Source organism: Sparus aurata, chromosome 3 (genome assembly GCF_900880675.1).
Source record: "Sparus aurata chromosome 3, fSpaAur1.1, whole genome shotgun sequence".
NCBI classification, from domain to species: Eukaryota; Metazoa; Chordata; class Actinopteri; order Spariformes; family Sparidae; genus Sparus; species Sparus aurata.
Genome location: NC_044189.1, coordinates 21,158,035 through 21,170,360, shown reverse-complemented (window position 1 = coordinate 21,170,360; position 12,326 = coordinate 21,158,035). Strand labels below are relative to the sequence as shown.

Below are 12,326 nucleotides of genomic sequence, written 5' to 3'. Positions count from 1 at the left end.
GGAAAGAATATGATGCAAGCCAGAGGCCACTTTGGTTGGAGTGTGTTGCCATGGAAACAGCATCAGCACTAATGCACAAAGGTCTAAAGTCCAACACCCTGATGCCAGTCATGACTGTTGCTCACTGCTGCAGAGGCAGCCATGCCATCTGGCGACATGGCCGGAGAGAAAGCGCCATCGCTGCTCAGCTGTTTGTTACTATAGAGAAGCACAGATACCAACATTTATCTGGAAGGCCTGGCTCAGGTTGTCTTCTCAATGGCAGAAGCCTACCACATGAAGAGGACCTACAGAGAAACTAAAAATAAGGACAAGGGAATTAGAAATCTAAACAGTAAAATGAAAGGAACCATGAGTAAACACAGGAAATATCTGTTTAGATTAATGGGGAGGAATGAATTTGAATCAAGTTGTATTTTGATGACTTGCAAACTGACTTGACAGAAAATAACTGACTTGACACTGAACTTTGACTTGGATATTAAAGACTCCTGACTCCTGAGACATGATGACTCGAATGACTCTACGGGTTCAGCTTGTTTGATTATTCAATTTATCTCCATGGATGGTTATACAGTTAGTGGACAGGAACAAGGAATCCAAACACAGAAGCAGGTATTCTGCCAACTGGAAGACGCTCTCACACTTTATGAACAGCTTTGATGATATTGGGTAATAATATAATTCTCAGACAGGTAATAATACTTTTCTTTTCACTTTTAAAGACTGGATACTGCAGGTAAGACTGTTGTCACTAGCCTCAGCTAAGGACTCGACTCAACCTGACAAACTGTGATTTGATGACTTGTTCATGAGAAAATAATGTGGGACTTTCTTCAGTCTTGGGCCGAATGCCTTGAGTCACGTCTGTGATTTACTCAGGTAAAAGTGGAGACACCTCAATAGAAAGACATTCTGCAACAAAATACAATCATACAAGTCAAAGGGGACTTGCTCTGATTACATTATTATGGGCTGTTGCCTCAGCATGTACTGAAAAGAGGTGGATACTTGCTCATATGCAGACTCCAGTGAGCTACCACATGCTCCCTTGTGTGCTGATTGCAGGTTTCCCTTAAAGCTGTCAATACTGGTTCAAAGAGGGAATTTACACCCTTAAAAGCTTCGATATAGACAATGCAATAATTCACCCAAAATAAATGGTTCAACCTTGAACTTTGTCCAGGAAACATGCATTAGGAACATTAAACTGGGGATCCAAATCATAAATCACAGTATGACAACATTAACAAAATGCTCCAATTCACATCTTGAATAATTTAACAATAAAAGAAATCAAGATGTAAAAATCTAAGTGAACGATGACAGTCAAGTTAAAGTTATGTATTTTACTAAGTTTATTCATATGATGTGTTAAGAACTGGCAAAGTAGACGGTGGAATTTGGTCACATAAAACCTTTATTAGAACTTCAAATAATATTTACAGGCCAAGTATACAAAATGCACTCTTAGAACAAAACATTAGTACTAGTGTGAAAAAGACAAATCAGCATCTTCATCATGAGAATGAACAGTAATACACGAGGTGATCAACAGCTGAACTGACCAAAGTAGAAATTTAGAACTTACAAAATTTGACCAGGTATGAATACAGGTGGTGGTGTTGGCTTCTACCCAAGAGTACTGTTTCTATACGGCAAACATCACATAAAGAAGTAATATGTTAACGGAAGACTTCATCATACACCACGAGAACGTCACCTGCTCTCTTGCAATCAGTTCAGCTAATATGTACAACAACAACATAGCTCTCTGTGACTGCCAAACAGGGTTGAAACACCTCCGAAAATAACTAAGATAGCTAAAACTAGAAGGCAAGCAAGAGGAGAGAATTCAGTCCTGAGGAAAAGGTCATAGGCGGTGCAAGGGGCTGCAGGGACCAGAGGGCAGCATTACTGAGCTTCATCCTCTGGACAGGAATGCCATGTCAGTCTCTCCTCATAGAAAGAAATGACCACCTGAGGGCAGCGGGTGTTGGCTTCACGGGCAGGGACCAAATCTGCTTCATCCGAGTCTTTCCTGAAGAAAGAGAAAACATTATAGCACACCCCATCCCACTTCACTTCACGCCAGAGGTCACTTTATCTGTAAGGAATTTCTGTTACATTTTAACGAGCCCTGGAGGGATCCATCAAGGCAGACTCTCATCAAAAGTATTAAACAGACTTAATAGGAATACTAAATGTTTGAAGAGCAGATGAATCACAGTTTGTGCTGCCAGCACATGAAGAGGATCATTTCCGACTGTACTCACCACTTCATCAAGAACATCAACTCCCCACTACTGTCTGTGGCACCAATGATCCGCTCTGGCTCCAGGTTCCTAGCAAAGCCACGTGGTTTCTCGGGCTAAATGACGACAACAGAGCACGTGAGATTATGTAAGAAACTGGGACAGTGATTCATCTATTTTTTCCACAAAATGATGTACAGCAACTTTGAATCTGCAGCTCTGAGTAGTGCATCTTGTCTGTTGAATCATCTTTTTACCAAAATCCAAATTATTTCCACTCAGGCTTTTTCCCAAAAGGCTCGTAAATATACTTCTCGGCTGCTGTTCTCGGCTGCTTGCCAGAACCTGCCTGGTGCTAGCACGGTTATACCCCTACACGATTCATTTTTTCCTCTTCCTATGATAATTTGCGCTTCCAAATTCCAAAAGGTGTCATTTCTCAAGTAAAATGCTGGCTAGAGATGCATTCAAAAGTGCCTAGTTAACTTACCACATCCTTCTTCTTGGCATCCGGCTCTGGCTCGTCTGTTGAGGCCTTCCTCTTAACGGGAGCTGGCTTCTCCTTAACGTTCTTCTGTGCTTCCAAAAACCCTGAAATCAGCTCTGGGCAGTCCAGGTTCTCCTCTGGCTCCCAGGTATTGTCAGCACTACATGAGCAGTAGGAGGGATCAGCATTAGCATCTCAGAACACCCCACCCCTGACTCAGATTTCCATTGGTACAGGTGCAAACAATAAAAGTATATAAAAAAAAATTAGCTTGTATTCATGCAAACAAAGACAACAGACAAAAGCATTGCACAACCCCATACCAGGGAAGCACTTCCAGCTCAGCAGGTGTCCCGGGCAACTCACTCTGTAAATCCTTTCCACTTCAGGTAGAATTCTACCTTTCCATTGACAATACGCTGGTCAAGCACTTTTTCCACAACAAACTCCTCAGGTTCCTCCTGCGTCTCCGGCGCATCCTTCTTACCCTTGGTAGTCTGCTTCTTGCCCATGTTGTGCACTAAAACCGAGAATGGGAGAGAGTGTGTGAGAACTTTACCATGTTTTCTCAATGCCACCCAAGTGTTTCAAATTAATAATCTGTGCATTAAGCAGCTGCTCTAATCCAGTATGAATTTAGCAGGAATCAACAGCCTCCCAAAACAGGCACAAACTAGGGGGACCGTAAGAAAACGCATTGTGCAGGCTGATGTTGTGCTAAATGCGCGGTTAAGTAGCGTTACACGAACATGGCAGCGTGTAAAAACCAATGTTACTATTCTGAGCCATGTTGCAGACACACTTAGCTTACGTTGCTCTTTATGCAAACCGGCATTTAAAAAAAAAATGTGCCAAATCACGACATGGCCCTACGTAGGTTAGCCGACATGCTAACTCTAGCTGGTATTGTTTCAGGCCTAGTAGGCGGTAACGCTAGAGTACATTCCCGTGACTTTACTGTGCCACATGCACTGCATTTTTGATAATAAAGCTCCGTGGTGTGAAGAAGCTATCTAAATGTACAACTCAGTTATCTTACATTAGCAGATTCAATAAGCAAGTGATCGTATAAAGTCAGCCTCTTTAAGGTAACTTAAAGACACACAATCCTGAGACACTTCTACTTTTAGCTAGCCAGTGGCAACTTAGACAACACATAGAAGTATACAGTACGATATGTGAGCATAAATTGACATTGTGTGCATGTAAACAGAGTTAAACAGCATACTTAGCCTACTGTTTGGAGTAACGTTAACGTTATAGCGTAGGTTAGCTCACTCTTTCTCCGCAAACTGCTCCCTGCTTCAAGGTCCAACTTGTAAAACAAAGCTACCGTTAGCTTGCTTGGGTCAAGCTATCGTGTTTACAATAGGTGTTGCATGATGCAAGACTCAAAACTAAATTATTTCCGCATACGCACCCTAAAAAACAACAGGAATTGCTTCGGTGATTCCTCCTTACCACGCGGTCAGCCTTTGCTTTATCTCTTTTATGCAGCACTCGCTGCAGGTTAGGTAGGCGGCAAAATCGGGTCTTCTACGGTAGCCTGGAGGAAGAACGCGCTTCGCTCGAGAGCCTGGCAAAACCATTAAGACCCGCCCACTTCTGCCTCTGGTTGGTGGCCTTCGTTGGTTGGGGCGGCAACGGGTAGAGATGAGAGATTGGGATTGGGTAAAACTATAAGGGTAAGCCAATCAGAGGCAGAATAGGGCGAACCCAACAAGTGATAGCCAATCAGAGGGTAGACGGGGGCGGGTCTTAGTAAGAAAAGCAATGGAGGACATTTCTCGCATATCTGAACTTAAATTAACATTTTTCCTAAAGAGGTTTGTTGATATTTTAAAAAGTATCCTATTCAAGTTGACCCCAACTATAAACACGTGAAGTTCTGAGTTATTTAACTGTGCAGTTTTTGAAATGCAGCTAAATATCAGTAAAGTCAGGTGAATTACTGTATAACAATATATATATAATGTGAGTTGTCATGAAAACAAATCATTAAGAGATTTGCCAGATGACCTTGACTATGACCATGTGACATTAAGAGTAATTGTCACTGTTTTGTTATTTTTAATCTGTCCTTCAAATGCTGTGGTAAAGATACACAATCAAGGCAGCACATTCTATGTCTGCTGAAGTGTTCTGACTACACCATATTTTCATCATGTCCCCGTTCAGTGTGGTTTTAAAAATAAAAGGGCATTCTGACATCAAAAAGTATCTGATCTTGAGGATGACTTGTCCTCTGATGATTATATGCATGTAGCTATGCTTCTTAACCGTTGGCACAAGAATGAGACAGTCAGTTTATCTTTTTTTTTTTTTTTTTTTTCAAAATCAGAAAAAACAAAAGGTCTGCAAGAGCATTTCAAATTCCCTAAGCAAAATCATACTATCAACATTCAACAATCACCATGCAATCGAAAACATTTGCCCCAAGCAACAAAGAAAAACAGTCTGAAGTTTATACAAACAAATAAGTAAACTTTCGGTCAAAGCAGGAAATTAAATACAAATTTGAGAAGGAAAAAAAAAAACATGAGTCACACTCTTAACTATATGCAACTTCCTCCATTTCTCCACTCACTCATTTAACTGTATAAAGATGGTGTGCCAGTGAATAAGATGGAAACTTATACTAAGAACGTAAATTTAACTCAGATAATCTCATACATAAAAACCGCAACATCCAAAAGACCATTCAATCTTATTAAATAGAGTTGGTGATTGTAATATTTTTCCTTAATGGGATGACCCATTCAGGGCCACTTTAATAATGAAGAATTTGTTAATGAGTGCACTTCAAATCCCCTTAAAAAAAACAAAAAGGGGGGTGTTATTTATTTTATTTCATTTAGCCAAAATCTAAAACTTAAACTACAGCTGAGGTAGAATATAATCTTGCCAAATCTCTGAAGTAACTGAAATCAAAGGGTTAAGCAATTTTCTGCTTACAAGAAATGATTGAATAACTGTTTAAAACATAAAATTGTTGCCTCTTAAAATTTGTGGTTGTCAAGATAATGTGCCTCTGTGGCTCGTGCACACACATATAATCCAAAACACCTGTCCAATGCAAATTAAGGCCTTGTCAGTTTAATCATTGGTATGTCATATGTCATCAAGACACAAGGAATACAACAAAATGTTTTAACTTATTTAACATTTCAGTTCAAAATTCTACAGAGGACTTCATGCCCTCAAATATCTCACACAAATCTGTAAACTTTAGATAGTTAATGTCCCAATATTCTTACCACTTTGAGATAAACCTAGCATTATGAAAAAAAGATACTGCTTTGAGACATTGATGGTCTCATGATGCATATAAGCATTTCAGGAACCTCAGAAACTTTAATAAATACAATGTTTAACCTCCTTATACTGAGTAGTTATACACTGAGAGGCAAGATTACATGGAAACAAACAAACAGAATCCTCCTCCTAGATTTAAATCCAGTAACTGTCACAACGTTGACTTTTAGACATGTCTGGCTGTCTGCGCTTGTCTGTAAAAACAGTAAGACTCAATCACTTAAATGTTAACAGGCACAAAGAGACTGGTGGCATCTCCCGCAGTGTATCTGTTGCCTTGAACTGCTCCTGATGCCTTGTCCATCTTCAATAAGCAAATGTCCAGTGTGTAAGCTACATTTTTCCCATGAGAGATTTTATTTACAGATAACTTTTTTTTAATGTTCTGAGTTTCTTTTCTTTTTTTTTTCCTTTTTTTTTTTGCAGCTTTTGTGGATTTAGGCTCCCAACAGCGGTGAATCCACACACTTTTACAAAAAGAGGAGATCCCAAAACCAGAGTCAGGCAAGTAAAGTTCAGAAAATATCCAAAAACCTAAAAGCTCAAGTCTCAGCTTGAAATACTGAATCATTGCTTTTTCTCCTTCTTTCTCTTGTCTGTTTTGTTGCGAGCTGATGTGGACACAGCCGGCCGTCTTACAGGCTGAACTACAACCCTCCCGTTTGCCCCGCACTGCAGGGTAAACCTTTCCGGGTTTAGGGGTTGTCCTGAATCATCCCTCAGCCTGGCCAGGACGTCTCTGGTCAGCTGTTTTATCTGCTGGCCTACAGCACCCATTGTCTTTGCTGTAAGCTGTTTCTCCCTCAGCAGCCTGTCTCTCTGAGCACGCAACCTTTCCACCTCCTCCTGGAGTCCTGTGATGGCATCAAGTTTGCGCTTCCGGCAGTTTTGCGCTGCTAGTTTGTTCTTTCCCCGCCTGCGGATGTCCCTCAGGAGAGTCACCTGTTCGGGGGAGAAACCATGACCTTCAAGGACCTCCAGGAACTCCTCCACAGGCATGTTGACAATCTGCAGGACAGAGAATGGGATGTACATGGCACGGGCGCGCATCTCATCACGACTCATATCCCTCTGGTCAAACTGTTGCCCTTCATCATCGCTCAGAGGCTCCTCTTTGATACCTTTGTGGGAGAGTGTTACAGATGGCGGGTCCAAGAAAGCAGGAGATGAGTAGCTGTGGTCATGCCACACACTTTCACTCTGATCAATGTGTGACCACGTTGAGTGGTCCACGAGACCTTTTGAAGGGAGTGAATCCACCTCACTGCTGTAGCCTGTAGCTCCGCCCTCATCCTCACAGTATGAACTGGATGATGATGACATCTCAGATGAGCCTGGATGAGTGAGGAGTTCATTGAATTAGTATGTGTAACAAAGAGTTTCTTGTCTTTACGCACTTTAAAACTTAGTTCTAGTATTTGCAGAGATTTGAACAAACCTGGGGAGACTGGACCTCCAGAGCTGCTCTCCAACGACAGGCCGGAGTCCGAGTCCAAATCCTCAAGGACCTGTGGGTCTATGCCTTCCAGACAGCCCATCAGCTGGGTATCCATAGTGTCCAGGCCTTCCAGACCGAGCTGATTGATCTGGTCAAACACTGCCTCATCCAGACAGCCGCCCAGCGCACTATGCTGCAACACATTTCCAGTTAAATTACATACTGAAGCAAAGGGGAGCGCAGCCAGGCCCACTGCCATCCCTGGTGATGCATCCGAGTGTGAGGAGCCTGTGGATTCCAGTCGGAAGAGGGTTCTTTGTTGTTGGGCGACTGGCCTGGACCCAACTCCTTCAGACGTCACACCAAACACTCCAGCACCGGTTACCATAGCATCATGCAAGCTGACATCCTGGCTGATGGCGGTGGTGATGTCTGGTTCGAGGTCTGACAGACGCTCGGTGACAAGCGAGTCCAGCTCCTACACAAGACACACATTTGAATTTTAGCCTTTGCGATTTTGAAAATGCTCAACATGTACATCATTACTGAAACATCTCAATGGTTCCTAGCATGTGCATCGGAAATTCAGAACTGATATTGAGCATTCTGTAGAATTAATTTTCAGGTGTCTTAATGCGAGCAGATAACTTACCTCAAGGTCAGTAACAGACAGAGAAAGTAAATTGTTCCAATTCTCAATGTCAATGGCAGGAGGATGGTGTTCTGCTGGATTTGAGAGTGCAGTGATGCCTTCAAGCAGACTCTGGAATGGGCAAAAAGAAATACTGAGAATACAGCACCACAAGATCTGTGTTTTGTAGCCAAACCGATGTCTCCAATGTGAATTAAAGTAATCGTTTCTCTGTGAGACCGTCAGTAATTGTTGTGCTTCAACATCCCTGATCTTACAGAGTGTCACCAAAACAGCACTGTCATCAGAATGGTGCAATTTGAGTGATGAAGTCATGTGAGAACATGATTTTATGGTTAAGAGATGGTCCAAAGCAACTCTTTTCAACTCTCTCATGTGACAGTTAGTTTTATGCAAGTTAATACGTGTTTTAAAAGACTGAGAAATGCTGTAAAACAAGTATAGTTTCTTTTCAGAACAACTCAGACATTTTTCAACACTGATAACAAACCACACAGCGACAAAGACAACTTGACAACTTGTGACAAACCTCTTGCTCCAGTGTGGAACTGTGGGCCAGCTGAGTGAGTGGGGCAGGTTCCTCTTCCTCTTTAACTTTGGCTTCATCCTCCTGGTCAGGTAAAGAAGGGTAGATGAGAGAAAGGAAAGATGGGATTGGGGGACATGACGGGTGTCAGAGGATTTGAGATAAAGGATAAAGGAAAAAACTGTTAATTTGTTGCCGACATCCAAATAGCCGAAAGAAAATTACAGTTCTGGTTTGGTGATCGCAATTCGGCCATCACAAATAATTGGATATCTTCAGAAAGGATTGTTGGTCTGTTCTGACAGATAAAACATTTGTTTGGAATACAATTGCTGTAACTCTGGAGACCAGCTGAACAGACGGCATCCAAGCCGAGCTTCTGTCGTCGTCCTGCTGACTGTAGTCAAGGGCTTCTGCGCAGCATTAGAAATGTCTGAGCTGGAGTTTCTTTGTATGACAGCAGTGCTGAGGATATTTTGATACACTAACAGTTAAACTAATTACTTTCAGGATAACCCAACCCCTTTAGACGTTGTAAGACACGCCTGGTACCGCAAGTACCGCATTCCATCTACACCACCAGCTTTCTTACACACAAAGACAAAAACATTATCTTCCATACACCCATGTGATGAAAGGGGGGGAGGATTCACACCTGTTCCAAAAACTGTTATGCTCAGTTTTGACGTTAAAGCTAGAGGCACAAATATGACAAAGTGTGCTCAGCACCAGCCCTGGCTCTGTCTGAGCATGTCGACTTCAACTGGAGGAGCTTCTCCAGCTTCAATTGGTACAAAGTTATTGATCTAGTCTTATAGTCCTTTGACAAATTGTCCACCACAAAACCACAAAATCTTGCCCTAGAAGCAGTTACACTTTTACTTATTTTCAGAAGAGAGGGTGACGAATAAAAGATGTGTCAACATCCCATTATCCACATGAACAAGAACCCTGGGAGGAGGGCAGTGTTCAAGTATGGACCACCGCTTTTGTGTAAGCAAACAGGGTGTGGGTCTAAGCCTCACTTCTCCGCCTCTCCAGGCTTACAGCTGGCGGTTGCATCTGAAGAAAGGGGATATAGTTACACAAATGGCGACATCAACTGCCCCCAGGACATAACATGCACCAAGCAGCTGTTTCTACCCTCAGCTAGAAGAACTGGATCACTGGGAGGATTAAATATAAAAAGGTCTGGGTGTGATTACAGTCTAATAAAATGGTAGTCACATAATCCAGAGGGAAGCCACATCATGAAATATGAAACCACACATACGTCCAATCGATGATTTTAGACAAGAACAGGCGGGTGAACCTCTTGTCAAACAGTTAAACAGCTGCACAGTCCCCAAATACAGCAGTCTTATTTGTGAAGTTAATTCTATTGTTAACAAGAGAGGGCTTAATGTGACATGGTGACAGGTGCAGCTGACCGGTGAATACTTCAGCTACACCTCTCATCACCTGGACATATCGATGACTTATTTGTTCTGCCAAACCAGTAAGGCCTTTAAACTGAGTTACCAAATCCATAATAAATGTCAGTCCCCTTATCTAACCAGGCTATGACTGAATTGCATCTGTGGCCCTGGAGTTGTGGAGCCATCCAAAGTGAAAGTGAATGCACAATTTAAAGTTCTGCACACAGGTTATCACATGTTGTTATCTTGACTACAGGTGCACCAGGAAATGCTGCAACATAATAAGTTACTTGTTGGATGACATCCATTATTATACAACATGGGTTCATGCTGCTAGTTAGCTAGTGATAGCATTAGCATTTTCTGTTAAGCAATGAGGAAGTTTTAGCTCTAGTTCATCAACTCAGTTGTTAGCTGAGTACTTTCAGTACTTTAGCTGCTCAGTCAGGCGTGTTGGTCAAATATCGTAACTAGCAGCAGTCTGTCTATCTTTGTGTTACATCACACACTCGCCTCTTTAAGAAACCCGCAGGCTCCAGCGGTGCAAGGCCCTCGTCCCAGTTCAGAGGTTGTTTGGCACACTTCTTGGCCACTGTCGGGCAGGTGTTCACTGTCATCTCTGGCTTCGTCCCCGCGACTTTCTAACCCGGGGCTGGTGTCAGAGTTGTTGCTGGTTGAAGGCCCATCGTCAGCCTCTTCTGCGGCAGACACCTGGTGCACCAGCCATGCGTTCAACTGAGTGGGGAACCGCGGGGAGCCGAGGGTCCTCACTTCGTCTAGCAGCCGGCGACTTGCAAAGAAATAGTCCAACTCGGGACATTTTGGGTGCACACTGTATCCGTCAAGAGTGTCTCTCAAATTATGAAAGGGTGTCTGGGTGTAGGCTGAGCTAGGACCCAAGTTAATCTCTATCAGAGGCGAATAGTAGCCGCTTAAGTAGCTGTCGATATCCACGCGAACTCCGATCAAACTGAGTAAGATTGTTAACTGAATCAGGCCTTCTGTGAAGTATTTTTTCGCGATTTGCATTTTCTAAATACTTTCAGAGCAATAGATAATTGTGAAATCCTGACCAAACAGTTCCTCTTTCCCCACTGGACAAAGGGAAAAAGCTAACAAAAGAGCACGCCTTCCCCTGTCAGACAAAGAGGTCCGCCTGTACCGGCGAAATCGTTAGATCGCTATGCTAGCTGTTAGCAGTTAGCTATCAGCTTTGATTACCGGTTAACGTTAACCTCTTGGCGCAAACATAGCGATGAGGTTATTCTTCAGTTCCTTATATCGGAGAAATCATTCGTCTGCGACATCTGGCTTTCAAAACCTTCCGCAAGTTGCTAATCAAACAGAAAATGAAACATCTGAGTGGCTAAATGCTGTCAGCGGAGAGTGCTGCTACTGGGGAAACTTCGTTTCAGGATTTGCATGGCTTCCGCTGATTGGACCAGAGCGCCCACCGCAACAGTATCTGATTGGACAACATGAGTGTCTGTTGATATTTTGACCAATGAGAGAAGGGGAGTGTTGTTGACTACTGCCGGCCCCCACCCCGATTTATAACTCCACATGTTACAGGAATAATATCGGAAACGGAGTTGATATCACTTCAGATTTACAAATCATTAACTGATCTCTGTTGGTTTGATTTTAAACTTCCATCAGCTCGGTGATCCGGAGAGGATTCCTCTGCAGCAGGTCGGGCTGCAGTTCCGGGACAGTTTGTGCTACTGACCTGCATTCGTCCCATGTTTGTCCTGCTGGTCAGCGGCTGAATTACAGATTGAATTTGCTCAAGTGTTCATCATCTGCTGCATGTTTAATCCCCTGTCAAAGAGAAAACACACCAACAGGGGAGGCAACAAAACACCTCACCCACTGGACAAAGATAACACATCAGTTCATACTTTATTCATCATTTAAATTAAAATGCATTCATCACAGTGGGCAGCTGCAGCCTATTAAAGTACATTGGTACTTTCCAGATTAAAATCTCTTTCAACATGTCAGTTAATGGATACAACGTGTTGTTAAACTACCCAACTACATATAAAAGAGTTATAGCGTAATAGAAGAAATAATATATTCCATCATAATGTGACAGTTAAAACTGGCTCATTCTGCATAATGGGACACTTTTAGTCAATATTTCACATAAGATCTCTCCCATTTTAAGTAAAAATATTAAATGCAGGATTTTTAACGGTAATGGAGCACATTCACACTGAGCTTTAGAAAAGG

General features: G+C 42.5%; 2 protein-coding genes across 6 annotated transcripts; both read right to left on the bottom strand.

The window, feature by feature from the left end:
- Positions 1-1,399: 1,399 nt before the first annotated feature.
- On the bottom strand, positions 1,400-4,363 carry cbx3a (chromobox homolog 3a (HP1 gamma homolog, Drosophila)). Of its 5 annotated transcripts, none has more exons than XM_030412944.1 (6): positions 4,163-4,274; positions 3,971-4,057; positions 3,109-3,262; positions 2,746-2,902; positions 2,277-2,371; positions 1,400-2,041 (listed from the first exon to the last, which is right to left on the bottom strand). In XM_030412944.1, coding segments are annotated over exons 2-6 (534 nt in total). In that variant the 5' UTR covers positions 3,972-4,057; positions 4,163-4,274; the 3' UTR covers positions 1,400-1,914. The 5 variants fall into 5 exon arrangements, with proteins under 5 accessions (XP_030268804.1, XP_030268805.1, XP_030268807.1 ...); XM_030412945.1 differs by having other exon boundaries at positions 4,021-4,057; positions 4,163-4,268; XM_030412947.1 differs by lacking the exon at positions 3,971-4,057 and having other exon boundaries at positions 4,204-4,363.
- A 1,448-nt stretch (positions 4,364-5,811) lies between these two features.
- On the bottom strand, positions 5,812-11,512 carry nfe2l3 (nfe2 like bZIP transcription factor 3). The gene is made up of 5 exons (XM_030412633.1): positions 10,605-11,512; positions 8,677-8,757; positions 8,148-8,258; positions 7,496-7,973; positions 5,812-7,391 (listed from the first exon to the last, which is right to left on the bottom strand). The coding sequence occupies exons 1-5, from the start codon at positions 11,118-11,120 to the stop codon at positions 6,625-6,627; spliced, it is 1,953 nt and encodes a 650-aa protein (XP_030268493.1). The 5' UTR covers positions 11,121-11,512; the 3' UTR covers positions 5,812-6,624.
- Between the last annotated feature and the right edge of the window lie 814 nt (positions 11,513-12,326).